Source organism: Hyla sarda, chromosome 3 (genome assembly GCF_029499605.1).
Source record: "Hyla sarda isolate aHylSar1 chromosome 3, aHylSar1.hap1, whole genome shotgun sequence".
NCBI lineage: Eukaryota > Metazoa > Chordata > Amphibia > Anura > Hylidae > Hyla > Hyla sarda.
The window spans coordinates 93,207,755-93,225,300 of NC_079191.1; the positions used below are offsets into that span (position 1 = coordinate 93,207,755).

Sequence of the window (17,546 nt, forward strand, 5' to 3'; positions counted from 1 at the left end):
AGAAGCCTTGACAGAGGAATGGCTGTGGATATAGTGTTTCTGGATTTTGCCAAAGCGTTTGATACTGTCCCTCACAGACGTCTGACAGGTAAGTTAAGGTCTTTGGGTTTGGAAATTTTAGTTTGTAACTGGATTGAACACTGGCTCATGGATCGTACCCAGAGAGTGGTGGTCAATGATTCGTACTCTGATTGGTCCCCGGTATTTAGTGGTGTACCCCAAGGTTCAGTACTGGGCCCGCTGCTGTTTAATTTATTTATCAATGATATAGAGGATGGTATTAACAGCTCTGTTTCTATCTTTGCAGATGACACCAAGCTTTGTAGCACAGTACAGTCTATAGAGGATGTGCATAAGTTACAAGATGACTTGGATAGACTAAGTGTCTGGGCATCCACTTGGCAAATGAGGTTCAATGTGGATAAATGTAAAGTTATGCATCTGGGTACTAATAACCTGCATGCATCGTATGTCTTAGGGGGGATTAAACTGGCAGAGTCACTGGTAGAGAAGGATCTGGGTGTACTTGTAGATCACAGACTACAGAATAGCATGCAATGTCAGGCTGCTGCTTCCAAAGCCGGCAGGATATTGTCATGTATCAAAAGAGGCATGGACTTAAGGGACAGGGACATAATACTCCCCCTTTATAAAGCATTGGTACGGCCTCACCTGGAATATGCTGTTCAGTTTTGGTCACCTGTCCATAAAAGGGACACTGCGGAGTTGGAAAGGGTGCAGAGACGCGCGACTAAACTAATATGGGGCATGGAACATCTTAGCTATGAGGAGCGATTAAAGGAGTTACAATTGTTTAGTCTTGAGAAGAGACGTTTAAGGGGGGATATGATAAACGTATATAAGTATATTAATGGCCCATACAAAAAATATGGAGAAAAACTGTTCCAGTTTAAACCCCCCCAAAGGACGAGGGGGCACTCCCTCCGTCTGAAGAAGAAAAAGTTTAGTCTCAAGGGGCAACACGCCTTCTTTACCGTGAGGACTGTGAATTTATGGAACGGTCTACCTCAGGAACTGGTCACAGCAGGAACAATTAACAGCTTTAAAACAGGATTAGATACATTCCTGGAACAAAATAAGATTAATGCTTATGAAAAAATATAAAATCTCATCCCTTCCCCAATATCGCGCCACACCCCTACCCCTTAATTCCCTGGTTGAACTTGATGGACATATGTCTTTTTTCGACCGTACTAACTATGTAACTATGTAACTATGTAACTGTATTCAGCTATCTTTGGCGATACTAAAGACTTTGAATGGAATGTGCGACTGTAGCTCCCCTGAACCAGGGTGGCTTAGGACCCCTGTTCTGCCAGCACCTAAGCCCTAGAAATAAGAAACCTATTACCTATATTGTGAATAGATAATGGAGGGTATATTAAAAAATTTGTGTTATTAGGGCTCTTTATTTTGCACCTCAAAGAGTGTTAACTGCGCCTCATTTTCAGAAGTGTGTTTGGCCTTTTCAAAATTTGGGGCAAATAGCAAATCATTTAACACCAAGTATACTTGGTACTAGCTGCAACACTTTGTGCACCAGAAAGTGGTGCTAAACCTTTGAAAATAGGGTGACATTGGCTAACAGGGTGCTAAATTAGGTGCAAAATATCGGAATATGTGGCGCTAATAGCGTGTGCCACATTTTAAGCAAATGTGGGGCACCTAAAGCAAAAAAAGTGGAACAAAAATTCTTTGAATACCCCCCCCCCCAATATGTTTTTATTGTAACAATACCACTACAAAATTGACTAAATAATAAAATGTGGGAAGTGATGTGGTCATAATGGCCAATGCAGCTGTGGTTTTAAAAGGGAAATCCAGTCAAAACAGTGTTCTGCAATGTCATAGATAAATAACTATGAGAAGATCATACTGGTGAAGTCTGATCACACACCTACAGGAATTTACAGATAAAGAAGACCCATAAACCTCAGAAGGGGCTCACATAGGGTTACAGTTATCCCTTGTGTGGGTCAACCCCTAAAGACGTTACATTTTTCCAGGGTCCTCCAGCAGTGTGCCCTGCAGTTCTGCCTAGTGACAGTTGTTCTTTGTCATGATTGGCGCTGGTGGGCCAGGTTAGGGTCTTCTGCCCGACCATGGAATCAGGATTGGGAATCCAGTTGGGTCAGCTGACCTGTTTTCAAGCATAATATGGCAGAGGCTGCGCAATTGTCTTGGTCTGACTACCAGAGTATCCCCTGGGAACATACTCAACCTGCTCCCTCCCTTTCTTATTCAAACTTGTAAACTGTATATATAAAATTTTTATTGATAATATAAATGTAGTGGAATACAGTTAACATACACTTAAGCTGAGACACAAGCAATTTTACCAACAAATGTTCACAAATAGATTAGTTTATTTTTAATTTGCTGTATTAAAATTCAGAGATATGAGCAAAGACATCAGAAAAATAATTGTGGACCTCCACAAATTTCCAAATGCCTGTAGGGATCACTCTCATCTGTTTAAGCAATAACATAGAAGTTTACACGCCATGGGACCACAACGCAATAATACTTTTCAGGAAGATGTACTAATGTATTTTGCTGCTACTAATGTAAATCCAAAAACAGCAAACAGCCTTGTGAAGGTGCTGGAGGAAGTACAAAAATAACAGTAAAATGTGTCCTATGGATGTGGTAGCCCAGTACAGGAGGTGTTACCCCATGCTCCTGCTGTCCTGTCAGGCAGCCTCCATCAGTGTCCCCAAAGCCCCCTGCCCTTGTTTCCCCATTATAAATATGTTTTACCATGTAAAGTGTTATAAATACCATGTGATATGTCATGTGATTGTTACCCAGGAGGTATCAGTGACCAGGTGATCCCAGGGGTGACCTATGGGCTCCCTGCTAGTCTCCCCCATATAAGCCCTGGGTGGAGCTAGCCTCTCTCTCTTTGAGCTCTGCTCTTCTGCTAAGCTGAGGTCCACTGCAGTCGTGCCTAGTGTGTGTGTCCAGTAACAACAAACAATTCAAGTAAGGTAAAGTCACAGCTTTATGAGTCAAGTCTGTCCCTCTCATCTGTCAAGTCAGCATGGTCTGCATTCACTTGTGAAGTCCTACTACAAGTCCCAGCAAGCCCTTAAGGTCTCTGCGTCACTGGTCATCCCCTTGGGCCCTGGATGAACTGTATAGACTTCACCAACTGTCTACCCTCAGTAAAGCTTCCGTTGTCCATAACTTGGCGTCAGAGTCTTTACTCCAGCCGTATACCTTCGAGAGGTTATAGGCTAAACCATGCCCTGGCATCACGAATACAAGGGGTTAATCCCATGTTCCCCTAGTGTACCAACATCTGCCCTGCACCACACACCCTGCCACCACATTGACATGACATTAAACGCTGTTCAGCTTGGAAGAAGCCACTGCTCCAAAACTGCCATAAAAAGCAGGTTACAGTCTGCAACTGCACATAAGGACAATTTAACATATCCCCTGTTTTGATAAAACAAAAGGCATGTATTTATCCATAATTATCATGATTATGTATGGAGGAAAAATTGGAAGGCTGGTAAGCCAAAGAACAACATCCCAACTGTCGAGCATGCAGGTGGCAGCTTCATGAAGTGTTGGTGCTTTGTTTCAGGAGAAATGGTTGCTCTTTACAAAAATGTTTGCCATTATGGGGCATGCATATTATGTGGAGATGCTGAGACAAAATCTTAATAAATTATTCAGGAAGTTAAAGGGGTTATCCACCATATGATGATTTTAGTACTTATCTGCCAGTAATGGACGTGCTTAAGAAGGATCCGTGCTTTTCCTGGGGCTAAATGGCTGTGTTTTCTTATTGTGAAATGGCTATTTCCTGTTCGAGTTTCCTCTCTCCAACCACAAGTCCCAGGATTCCTTGTTTGTAAGTGTGAGGTCACTTTTCTCCCTCCCACACATCAGCCACCCCACCCATTAAAGCACAGGTGTGCTGCCTTCAATGCTGTGCTGTGAACAATAAACCAGTGTTTTCTAACCAGGGTGCCTCCTGCTGTTGTAAAACTACAATTCACTGCAGAATAATCCCCCCACCCAGTGATTGCTCCACCCATTGAAGCAGACAGTTTTCTCTGAACCCCTGACTAGTAATGTAATGTCTCGGCCCGCATTGCAACCTGGGAAACCTGAGATGACACTAATTTTGTATGCTGCTAAAAATAAACATTGTGGCAAAGATCACATAAGAATTGTAGGTCCGCGATCAAACACGGGTACAGACACTATATTATGAACTTAACTAACTTTACAGCCCCTGTCATATTGTCAAATATATAAAATCCTGTAATACCCCTTTAAACCCTGTTCACAAAAGGGTTTTCCCGGTGAACAATGGCCCCAGGCGTACTTCAAAATGGTTTAAGAATAAGAAACTGAAGGTAATGGAGTGGCTATCACAAAGCCCTGACTTAATCCCATAGAAAATCTAGAAGCAGAAGTGAAAAAGCATTTGCAAGCTAAGAGGCCTACAATGTGACTTCGTTACACCAGTTCTGTTAGAAGGGATGGGCCAAAATTCCAGCTACTTATTGTCAGAACCTTGTGGAAGACTATCTAAAATGTTTGACCCAAGTTAGACAAGTTAGTTTTTAAATTAACTGGTGCCAGAACGTTAAAAATATTTGTAAATTACTTGTATTTCAAAATCTTAACCCTTCTAGTACTTATCAGCTGCTGTATGCTCCACAGGAAGTTCTTTTCTTTTAAATGTTATTTTCTGTCTGACCACAGTGCTCTCTGCTGACACCTTTGTCTGTATCAGGAACTGTCAAGAGCAGGATAGGCTTCTATAGGGATTTGCTCCTGCTCTTGACAATGGTGTTAGCAGAGAGCACTGGGGTCAGACAGAAAAGAAATTTAAAAAGAAAAGAACTTCCTGTGGAGCATACAGCAGCTCATAAGTACTGGAAGGGTTAAGATTTTTAAACAGAAATAAATTACAAATCTGTTTAAGATTCTGGCACCAGTGTTTTTGTTTTTCTGGGACTTTGTGACTGACGGGCCGACATGTATATGACAGCTATATATTTTTGGACATTGAACAGTAAGGTTTACTGTTTTTTATTTAGTTTCACTGTAATAAATAAGGGATATAAAATACATACATAGCAAGTGGGTAATAAATTGTATACAAATGCGAGAGTTGAGTAATCTGGAACAAATAGTACATGTGAAACAACATAAAAAAGGAAGTAAACCCTGTAGCGCTGCTAGCATTCCGTCTGCAAAATACCATTGAAAACATTAAGCATACATAACTGTGTTGTTTGCCAAAACTTCTCACAAAGTCAAGTCTATAGGCAAAGCCTGGAAAATGTCACAGGACACAGGAGTGTCAGCATAACTGCAATATTGTGGACTTCATGCTGGAGTTTCTAGTTCTTTTTTTTAATTATTTCTTCAGAGCTCATTGTTGTTGTGGTTTTGAAAATGAGGAAGAAGTAAAGTTAGTGACAGTTGATTAGTGTCAGTATTAATGGGTGTAAAACTCCATATAGTCTATGTCAGTTGAAAGATGCTCTTTACCAGTGGCCTTAAAGGGATAGTCCAATGGTGAAAAACTTATCCCCTATCCTAAGGATAGGGGATAAGTTTGAGATCGCGGGGGGTCCGACCACTGGGGCCCCCTGCGATCTCTCTGTACGGGGCCCCGGCTCTCCGCCGAGATAGCGGGTGTCGACCCCCGCACGAGGCGGCGGCCGACACGCCCCCTCAATACATCTCTATGGCAGAGCCGGAGATTGCCGAAGGCAGCGCTTCGGCTCTGCCATAGAGTTGTATTGAGGGGGCGTGTCGGCCGCCGCCTCGTGCGGAGGTCGACACGCCCCCTTCCCGCGGGCTGTCGGGGCTCCGTACAGGAGATCGCAGGGGGCCCCAGCGGTCGGACCCCCCGCGATCTGCAACTTATCCCCTATCCTTAGGATAGGGGATAAGTTGCTCACCACTGAATCACCACTGGACTACTCCTTTAAACTGTGGCCCTCCAGATGTTGCAAAACTTCAACTCCCAGCATGCCTGGACTGGGAGTTGAAGTTTTGCAACATCTGGAGGGCCACAGTTTTAGACCAATGCTCTATATGGTACCTTCTGTTGGTGCTCCTTTATATAGTATACTGTTACACAGTATACAGATACCCACTTCAGTGTCTTATTGTGCTCTATATGGTACCTTCTGTTGGTGCTCCTTTATATAGTATACTGTTACACAGTATACAGATACCCACTTCAGTGTCTTATTGTGCTCTATATGGTACCTTCTGTTGGTGCTCCTTTATATAGTATACTGTTACACAGTATACAAATACCCACTTCAGTGTCTTATTAGAAACACCATACCATATAGTGCCCAAGTAATTGTGCCACATATTGGCACAATACCTCTATACAGTTACTTAAAGAGTACCTATCATGATCTTGCTAAATTTCATAATCCTTCCAGTTCACTGCCCCCATCACCCCCTGCCTTTATTTTGATTATTTTTATAGTTTTCTACCTTGATATTGCTCTGTATTTTCTGCACAATCTCAGTCCGATTCACAGACTGGGAAGGGGCATTCCCCAGCAGCCGTCACCTCATCTGAAGCCAAACAGGGGAGAACTTCCTCCCTCACTCTGTTACACACAGCCTAGACCAGTTCAGTGTGTGAGATGAGCTCTGATTGGCTAAGGCTGCACCCCCCTGATTTTGGACTTCTGCTAGGCCAGCAGGAGTCTGGGCAAAAGATAGGGGAAAATGTTCTCTGGACAAGTAGGGAGACGCCTATTGGCAGCTTTTTCAAACACACACAAAAAAAAAAAAAACATAGAAAACTTAAAAACTTTTTTTTTTAAACAAAGTACATTAGAATTTTTTTTTCTTTACCATAAGGTGTGTAATAGCAAAAATAAGCTGTAATGACAGTGCCCATTTAAATAACAGCTATATTAAGTGCTTCCACCCCCATACAGTGCAATAAATATTGTGCTGTAATAGCGTCACACATTTGCTAAGTAAACACAGTGCTCATATAATAAGAATAATAATATTTAATCACCAAATATCAGCTCTGCTAGGGGTGTCAGATGCAGACTGTGTAATCAAGTGGGTCACACACTCCAGACACTACAGAAGACCCCCGATGGACTTTAATTACTGTGGTGGCCCAGTACAGGAGTTGTACCCCTGTACCCTTGCTGCCCTGTCAGTCAGCCTCCCTGCAGTGTCCCCTGGGCCCCCGACACCTGTCCCCTTATGTATATATATTTTCTGCCATGTACTGTAAAATATATATAAGAGTGTTATTGCTTTAAGAAATGTTAACATGTGATCACCAGTTATCATGTGAGTTGTCAAGTGAGTGTAACCCCATGAGATATCAGTGACCATGTGACCTAAGGGCGACCTATTGGACCCCTCCTAGTCTCCCCCATAGAAGCCCTGGGTGGAGCTAGCTCTCGCTCTTATGCTCTTGATTTCCAGTTACTGTAAGTCTTTGCTGAGGTCCAGTGCAGTCAAGTCCTAGAGTGTGTCTGGAGTCCATAGGAGGCCTCAAGTCCGTCCTGCAGCCACAAGCCTTCAAGTCTACAAGTAAGCTACAGTCACAGCTTAGTCAGTCTCAAGTCAAGTCAGTCACAGTAATCTATTGTCAAGTCAGAGTTGCCTGCACTAAAATTGGCCAAATCTACTGCAAGTCCCAGCATGCCTTTAAGGTCTGTGAAGTCACTGGTCACGTCCGTGGGCCGGGCTGAACTGTATAGACTGTACCATCTGTCACTCAGTAAAGCTACCATTGTCCGTAACTTGGCGTCGGAGTCATTATTGCCCCCCGTGCCTAGCCCAGGATCCAGCGGTATACCTTCGGGTGGTATTAAGGATAAATCACGCTCTGGCCATCTGCCCCTAGGGTAATTCCATCTGCCCTGCATCACACCCTCTACCACATTACTTTAATGGGATGCAACACTATCCTTGTATTTTTTAGCAGCAAGAATATTGCTGTAGCTTTACTTAACTTTTCTTTTAGCCAAAAATCACAAAATCCCAGACCATATTGCTGGGATAGTGTGTAATGCAACAACTGATTCTAAGCAGCTACAAAAAAGCATTTCTTACTTTGGAAGACCCACTGATGTGTAATGCTTTCTTTTATCTGTGGTGGAGCTGCAAGAGTATTAAACACTTGTTGCCCAGTTCTCCCTCAGCTGGGTACTGGGAGCTCCAAGCAGCAAGACAGCTGCTTAAAGGGGTACTTTGTCGCTAGACATGTTATCCCCTATCCAAAGGATATGGGATAACATGTTTCATCGCAGGGGTCGGGCCGCTGGGGACCACCACTATCTCTGCTTATGGGAGGAGGCCTGACAGCTGTGTACTAGCCGTCACACCCCCTCCCATAGACATGAATGAAGGGGGAGTGGCGTGAGGTCACGATCATGGAAACCCCAGGCTTTCGTGACCCTAATGCCGCAGCGCTGGCACATAGAACGCGGGGTCCCAGCAGCCAGGTCCCCCATGATCAGACATGTTATTCCCTATCCTTTGGATAGGGGATAACATTTCTAGGGACAGAGTACCCCTTTAAAGGGTATCCGTCAGCTTTAAATCATGCTCAGAGCTGAGGACACTTGTAGAAAGCTGATAGAGACATGGGTTGACAGCTAATATAGCTCTCTTAGCGGGCGGCTGTTTGCAAAGTTATAAAATTATGTTTTTCTCACAAGCTTAAGTGTGATAGAGGCAGTGTCAAGCTGCAGCATGCATGCCTCCTCTCTCCCCACCCCTTAATTCTTGGCTTTCAGCACTTGTACATCACTCATTTAGAGTAGAGACTGGTAAGGGAGAAGGCATGCTGCTGCAGTGCAGTGAGACCTCCTTGACACTTGAGCTCTGTGCATGAGATATAGCTACTGTAAGTGTACAACCTCTTTAACCAATATATAAAGATGAGCCACATTTTATAAATCACATTACTTATGTCCTCCATCTTCCACTATTTCTTGTATTGTAATCCAGAACAGTATTCACAGTTCTAAAGGCCTCAGAGTTGAAATCTCCCTGAAGTCCTTTCCAGCTCAATGTCTGCATAGAACATGCAGTGGTGATTGGCTTTTTTTGGAAGCATAGCCTTTATATCAGGACAGGGTCCTCTCTTGAATGACTGCAGGGAAACCTTAGATGCAATAAAATGTCAAAGAACCTTTTGGGTGACCAGGCAACAGGAGAAAAAAAATGAGCCCTGAGAGTGACTATAACTTACAATAGTAATTGTTAAACCTCTACTTCCTGGCCATAAAACTGAAAGCAGAAGTATGGAGCACGAACAGCAGAGTTTACAAGAAAAAGACTGCACATGGTTATTACACATAAGGTTCATTTTGGGGTCTGGAACACTTTATTTTCTGAAATGTTGCTAATTACAATAGAATTACATAGGCCAGTTTCCGGTGAGCATATTAGAGATGCATCGTAGAATCTTAAATACAGCCACAACACGCAGAGCCCAAGCAGTTCCACTGAACCATATATACTGTGAGACAATGACAGGAGTTTTCATCAGGGATCACTATATGCCCCTATATCTCATACAGGGAAATCCAGAAATAGTTAAATTCCTAGAGGGATTTGCTAGGGATTTTGGACGTCCTGTTATCGGGACTAAATTTGTATGGTATGAAAGGCAGATTGGTAGTGGGACATTTCATTCCCTTCCTTGGCCCCTCCAGATTTTTAGACTAGACCAGATCAGCACAGGTGCTGAAGACAGATCATTACTATACATCTTATCCTCTATCTAAAGGATAGGGGTAAGATGTCTGATCATGGGGGGTCTGGCTGCTGGGAACCCCGCAATCTCTGTCCTTGGCACCCTGGCGTTCTGAACACCGACTTCGGGCATCTGTGGTCGTGATGTCATACCACAACCCCTCCATTCATGTCTATGGGTGGGGGCGTGACATAAATGTTCAGAACATCGGGGCGTGTGGCCAGACTCCCCTGTGATCAGACATCATATCCCCTTCATCATATCCCCCCATCATATCCATCCTTTAGATTGGGGATAATATGACTAGAGGAGGAGTGCACCTTTAACTCACCCTAGAAATATATGAATTAATTGACTGACTATGAAATGTCAGACTGTGTATAGACACACCCATGTAGAATGGCTTCATTCAAATAAGACAGTTTTTTAGGAAAGAAAATTATTTCAGTTTAGTTTCAAGAGTTCAACTTACAGTCAAAAAGTTAGAGACATTCTAGAAAACGTGTAAGGATTATATGACAGATAAGCCTCTAAATATGTTTACTGAAAGTAAATAGGATTCATTGCTTATACACTTTATTTCCACTTTGTTCTCACTAAGATAAGCCAAGATCCTGTTGGTGGCCATATTTAGAAAACAAGTGGACTTCACCTAATGACACACTACATGATGAAACAACCGTAAGTGTAAGACCTCAAAGAACATAGCCTTTTGGCTAAGATAAAGTGTAGTACCTTCCTGTTAGTTGGTAGTGTGGAAGACCACAAAGGCAGGATACGGGAACCACACAGAATGATGCAGGTGTTCCAGGGCCGGCTGTATGGTCAGGCAGCGGGCCCTGAACCAACCTGCATCTTCTGGATCTCGCCCTAAGGTTCTGGTAGAGTGAAGGCGGAGGTGCAAAATTGCCCTGGGAGTGGTGACCCCAGGATGCCGGAACTCACTTGGAAGTAGCGACCCCACTTGACTGATGGCACGCAGCACGCACTTTATCTCTCACTCTTCTGAGCACTCACCTCTAGCATTCCAGCCTTCTTGCTGTTGATCTACTGAGGAACTTTTATAGATCTGGCCGGATGTCCGGGCAGTATCATGTTTGTGTTCTTTTTATGTACACTAGGATTTGGTCAGGGTGCTGTAGCCCTCCTGGGTGTCCCTCCTGCCGGTCTAGGGGAGGTGTGTGTGGCCATCAGGTTCCTTACCTCCCTGCCCTGCCCCGTGGCATTCCTGCTTCGGCAGGAATGCCAAACCGGTTTTACTGGTTCCTTGGTGGCAACTTGGTTAGCGCCTAGTTGTTCGCCTGGAACACTTTTTGGTCCCTGAGTAGCTTCGGCGAAAGGGGACATCGTACCTGGAACCTTGCAGGTGCCTTTTAACCCGGAGACAAAGGGTTTGGTTTGTTGGGGGCCTCTCTCCTGTTGGAGAAGGGCTTGCGATAGACCACATCCTCGTGCACGTTTTTTGTGTTAACACTTGCACTTTTTACTTGCACTTGGATGATTTGAGAGCATGTACCTCGGCTCTTCAAAAAAAAAATATATATATAAAAACCTCAAAGAACATAGCGCAAGATCCTTCCTTGCTGGAAGGAATACAAATAGGGACTGTAAGAATTATCCCTATATAGTTGTTTCCATTTTGAAAGGCCTTGGACTTTTCACAAAATTGCACTCTACAGATTCCCAGAATTCCAAGTATAGCATGAATGCCCTATAAGTCTCCACACATCTTTATGATGCTCTCCTCAAGGAGAAACCTTGCCCCTTTATTCCTGCTATTCTGATATCAAATATTCTGGTGTTGCTCATGGCCAGTTTTGAAACATGAATATTCTGTGAATTGTATCCACCGCAAAGCTATAAAGGAATATACTATTCTGTATGGCTGTCAGGATCCGGATGGGTATACTGTGAGGATACTGGTGGTGGATTCTCTGTGTCAGTGGGGTGATGACGTGGGCCGTACCAGAGGAACGGAGTCTAAGGGGTTACTGGTTTTCACCAGAGCCCGCCGCAAAGCGGGATGGACTTGCAGCGGCAGGTAACCCCTAAGTCGTTCCACCCGATAGCGACTCAACCCCAACTGACGGCTGAGACAGGCGCGGTACAAGGGATTAGGCAAGAGCAAGGTCAGATGTAGCAGAAGGTCAGGGTCAGGCAGCAAGGATCGTAGTCAGGGGCAACGGCAGAGGGTCTGGAACACTGGCTTGGAACATACACAAGGAAACGCTTTCATTGGCACTGAGGCAACAAGATCCGGCAATGCAAGGAAGGGGAAGTGGGTTTTTATAATGAGGGCACAGGTGTGAGTACTGACTGGGCCAGGCGCTAATCAGTGGCGCGCTGGCCCTTTAAATCGCAGAGAGCCGGCGCGCGCGCCATAGGGAGCGGGGCCGCGCGCGCCGGGACTGAGCCGACGGAGGACAGGACAGGTGAGGGGAAAGGGATGCGAGCCGCGGGTGGGCGCGTCCCGCTATGCGGGTCGCATCCCCGCCGGTAACACTGATGCAGCGCTCCCGGTCAGCGGGTCTGACCGGGGCGCTGCAAGAAGGTGAACACCCCGAGCGCTCCGGGGAGGAGCAGGGACCCAGAGCGCTCGGCGTAACAATGGCAAATTTATATCAGAACAATGTGGGAGATTTATCAAATCTTGTCCAGAGGAAATGTTCAACAGTTGCCCATAGCAACCAATCAGATCGTTTCTTTCATTTTTAGCAGCCTTTTCAAAAAGGAAAGAAGCAATCTGATTGGTTACTATAGGCAACTGGTAAACCTTTCCTCTGGACACGTTTTGATAAATCTCTCACAATATTCGAGGGCACATTGACAAGGCTCAGATTTCTTTTCTTGCCTTCAAATGGATTACGACAGTATTCACAAAAAAATCTTCATTTTCGTTTTTTCCTGCCCGCCCTTTAGGAGCCATAACTAATTTTCTTTTCCATTCACAGACCCATAGAGGGTTTGCTTTTTGCATGACCAATTGTACTCTGTAGGGACACCTTTAATTTTATAAAAAATGTACAGTGCAACAAAAAAATATATTTCTGGGGGAAATTGAAATAAAAAAACAGAACTTTGGGGGGGGGGTTCATTTTTATGAAGGGCCCTTTATTGTTCTCTTTATTCTATGGGCCAATATGATTAAATGATAGCTATGTTTACATGCTTTTACAGCAGGCTTTGATAAACCTTTTTTTAACAAAATAAGTATGCTTAAAATTGTCCTATTCTGAGCCCTGTAACTTTCTTATTTTTCCACAGTGCGTGGTCTGATAATTGTAGCTAAGCTCTACAACTGATTTAGATGTCGTGATAAGTATTGATCGCGTCATCTAATGGATTACTGATGGACATCAACATGATCGCTGATGTCCACCATTAGCAGAGAGGTCCTGGCTGATAGCAGCTCCTGTGCTCGCTTCATAGATTGTACATGCTGCAGGGCATAAATGTACCCCCCTGGTATGCTAAGTGCCAGATGGCCAGGAGTTAATACACATTCAGTTTACTGCCATAGCTAAGGGCAAATGTCCCACAGCAGATACTTGTAATCCAATATCTGTAATCCTCGGAAATAGGAAGGGTTGGGTCTGCTTGAGTGTGGTGACCCAGGGAGGATGTAGTAGAGAGAGAGAGTGCTCATGGGTACTTGTAACAGTTATATCAGAGATGGAGAGATGGTTGGAGTAGCACAATGAACCCCGGCAAACACAGTTGTCAAAGATGGAGGGGGGGGGGGGGGGTTCTGCACTAAGGTGGTAATTGTACAGTTGGCTGGCAGAATGCTGGGAGCCCAAGATTGTGTAGGTGCAGGTGATTTACAAGGGTTGGTTTTTACTGGGAAATACATGAAAAATTTAAATAAAAAAATTAGTCCATAAAGTCGTGGTGATTTGAGTTAGAGGTCCTTGTGTATTGTACCAGGCTCAAACTATGAAGAGAAATGTATGGCTTTCTCAGTCGGCCACGATGACAGCGGTTTCAGGAGATAGACCCGATGCGATCAACAACTTTTGACATGTCTAATCAGTGTGTAAAAACTTGTTTTTTTTATGACAGCCTAACTAGTTGGTGGGTACAAGGATGTTGAATCTTTGCATTATCTGAATATACTAGCACTGTTATACTGTTACCGTTGGTTCATCAGCTGCCCCAAACGAAAACTACAACTCCCAGAATGTTGGACTATATACTAATTTATTTTGCATTACCTTGGTAAAGGAGTTCAAAGGCACCTCTCTGAGTGGTTTAGTCACTTATTACCACAGTGCCTGTTACACTAATATCAACATAGATGCTACAAAGAAAGGATTATTGGTATGAAGTGAACCATTTCATGAAGTTAGTGTCGTAAAGTTTTAGTAAACATGGACTTTGATATGATCTGTTTACTCTAAAAGATGAACACAGGTTCATTGTATGAGTGCAAGGCCCATAAAGTGACCTGCACACCATTTCTATCTTAATCCCCTGTGCCATTATTCCCCTCTCCATCTTTATCCCCTTGTGCCATTATTCCCCCCCTCCCTCTGATCCCCTTTTGCCATTATCCCTACCCCCCATCTTAATCCTTTTGTGCCATTATTCCCCCCTTCATTTTAACCCCCTTGTGCCATTATTCCCCCCCCCCCCCCCCCCTATGATCCCCTTTTGCCATGTCGGATAATAATGGCACAAGGGGATTAAGATGGAGGGGGGAATAATGGCAAAAGGTGATCAGAGGGAGGGGGAATAATGGCACAAGGGGATTAAGTATCGCATTAGTATAAAGGAAAGCACACGCCATTATGAAAATAAGTAATTTTATTACTTTTTTTGTCCGCGGGTACCCCTCGCGCATAAGTTCTGTGCGAATTTACGCGTGAGGGGTACCCGCGGACATACTTTTCCCCTTTGGGGTAAAGTCGCAAAAAAGGTTGAGTACCACTGGTCTAAAGGGACCCTAAGGAGGCAGTGCAAATCAAAGGGATTCAGAGAACGCTCAAGATAAAAACCCTGTGTCATGAATTGCTTTTTAGGGCCCTGCAACCGGCACAACAGTTTTACCACAGTGTTCCTTTAAGCCATGATCATTAAGAATTGTATTGACATTTTTTCGCTTAGTAAATAAGTGTATGTAAACAGCACCTACCTGCACTGAGAGCTGGTTTTCATTGTTCTGTAAAATTCTGTATGTGTAGACACACTTCTGGTATCTGAAAACACAAGTTGTACAATTATACAGTATCCATGGTATATACTTACATTCTTGAGTTCTCTCTTGTTTACACATGTCATTCTGACCCATCTGATCCCTAGAGGCATTTTCTATACATATGTACTGCTGAATGAATAATCTGATTTATGTACAGCACTTGTTGTAGTTCTCTCTGTGTGCATTCAGTGAGCTTCATTGTTGATCGACAAATTTTATGTAGAGTTTTTCAGATTTTTTTCAGGTGTTATGCATAACTTCTTATATTTGACAAAAAGGGTTTATCTCATTTAAATAGACCATATTCACATGGAGAATGTTTTGTTTATAAATTCTCCTATGAAATTCACAGCAGAAATCCAGACATACCTATAATATGCAGCAGATTTGTACCTTTGTAGTTGATTTGGTTACAGTTTTGGATGCAGATTAGCCCCATACAATGCGGCAGGCTCTGGTGAAAACCAGCGGCACTTTAGACTCCGCTCCCTGGCGCGGCTCACGTCATCATCCACACAGGCCCAAAGGATCAACAACCTACTGTGACCCGTTACTGTAAGATCTGGCCATGGATCACGCTGGGGTGCCTTTGCCAGGTGTGTCGAATCGTCCACCATCGTGGCTCAGCAGTCACAGTAGTTAGCCCATCAGGCGCAACAAATTAATCAACTCTTAGCCATGGTGCAACAGCTCCTTGCCGCTCAGCAGCAAAAACAGCAGCAGCCACCTGTTCCCGAGCCTCCTCCTGTGTCTGCAGCTTCCTCCGGGACCAAGCTTTGTTTGTCCTTACCTTCAGTATGACAGAGATCCCAAGCTGTGTAGAGGCTTTGTGACACAGTGTTCTATCCATCTTAAACTCATGGCAGATCTGTTCCCGACGGACCGTGCTAAAGTGGCATTTGTGGAAAAGCTTTGGCTTGGGCTACTCCTCTCTGTGATTGTAGAGATCCGGTCTCCTTGAACCTGTCAGCCTTCCTTGCAGAATTCCCCAATGCATTTGAAGAACCGGCGCGAGCCTCCTCTGCCGAGATGCTCTACTGAACCTTTGCCAAGGGAACTCCTCCGTTGGCGACTACGTGGTTCAGTTCCTCACTCTTGCCTCTAAACTTTCTTGGAACGACGAGGCCTTGTATGCTACCTTTAAAAAGGGACTTTCCTCTAGAATCAAGGATGCTCTCGCTACATGAGATTCTCCGGCTAACCTGAGCGAACTTATCCATTTAGCCACTCAAATTGATGTGCGGTTTGCCGAGAGGCAGGAGGAACTTCCTTTGGAAAAAGAACCTGCCCGAACACTGCGTTTACCTCGTCTGGCCCACGTTTGTGCTTATATTGTGTTAGTCTGGAGCACTTTCTCAAAGACTGTTCTATATGTCCTCCGCGTCCGGGAGAACGCTCTCAATTGGACAAGTAGGATTGGCTTCCCTAGATGTTAATATTACCTCTCCTCACTTGACCACCCCGTTTAAAGTATTTTCCTCTGCCAAGATGTCTTTCATTGCTTCTTCTCTTTTGGACTCTGGTTCCACCGGTAACTTCATTGGTGCCTCCAAGGTCCATAAACAACGTCTTGCAGTGTCTCGCCTTGCCAGGCCCTTCAACATCTCTTTTGTTAATGGACAAAATATGAACTGTAAGGTGCAATTTCACATGGAACCCCTCGTTATGAAAGTAGGAAATTAGCATAAAGAAAAAATTGAGTTCTATTTGCTACCACATTGTACTTCGGAGCTTCTTCTTGGTCTTCCTTGGCTTCAACATCATTCTCCACAACTTGTCTGGAAATCTGGTGAAATCACTTGTTGGGGACAATATTGCCAAGTTCATTGTCTGGTTCCCCCTGTGATATCTTCTATGCCTGTTAATCTCAGGCGTAAAGTCTTGAATTGGGGACATTCTTCTTTGCCAGTTGGTCACCTTAATAGACGGAAGACTCCACGACAGAAGCCTGCAAGTTCCTTACAGCCTTTGCCCATTCCAGAAACCCCCTGGTCTCATGTAGTGGGGAAATCTCTGAATTCCAAAGAAGAGGGCGAGACCAAAGGGGGCGGGGGGGGGGGGGTACTGTAACGCCTGCGTTCCAGCCAGAAACGCCAGCAGTGAGCGCTCTCTGCTTATGTCCCTGCTGCCGGCGGGGCTGGGATTCGCATCCCGGGATGCGCCCGCATGTGAATCCCAGCCCGTCACTCACCTCCCTCATCTTCTGCCTCTCTGTGTCCTCGCAGCCCCGGCGTGCGTGCCCCTGCCTCCTAGGGCGCACGCACGCCGGGGCTCTTTCACTTAAAGGGCCTGTGCTCAATTAATCAAGTGTCTACACCTGTCCCCTGTCCTTTAATATCTGCTCCTCCCTTAGTTCCATGCTGGATCTTTGGTTTCCTTTTGCCATAGTGAAAGTCCTGTGTCCCTGTTACCGTGTACCTGTTCTCTGCTACCTTACCTACCCTGTACCTGTGTTCCTGCCCTGACCTAATGCTATCTTGCCACGTCCTACCAGTCTCCTTCTGTGCCACGCCACATCCCACCTACCTGTGTGGACGAGTTGTGCCAGGGGTAGCGACCTGGGTGCCGCCTGCTGCAGTAAGACCA

General features: G+C 44.6%; 1 protein-coding gene across 3 annotated transcripts in view; it reads right to left on the bottom strand.

Moving 5' to 3' along the window:
• The window catches only part of INPP5D (inositol polyphosphate-5-phosphatase D), a 176,873-nt gene that overhangs the window by 151,244 nt on the left and 8,083 nt on the right, over nt 1-17,546 (bottom strand). For all 3 annotated transcript variants that reach the window (XM_056564620.1, XM_056564621.1, XM_056564622.1), the window contains exon 2: nt 14,898-14,961. In XM_056564620.1, coding sequence (XP_056420595.1) covers nt 14,898-14,961 — 64 coding nt within the window. The remainder of the gene's footprint in view (nt 1-14,897; nt 14,962-17,546) is intronic.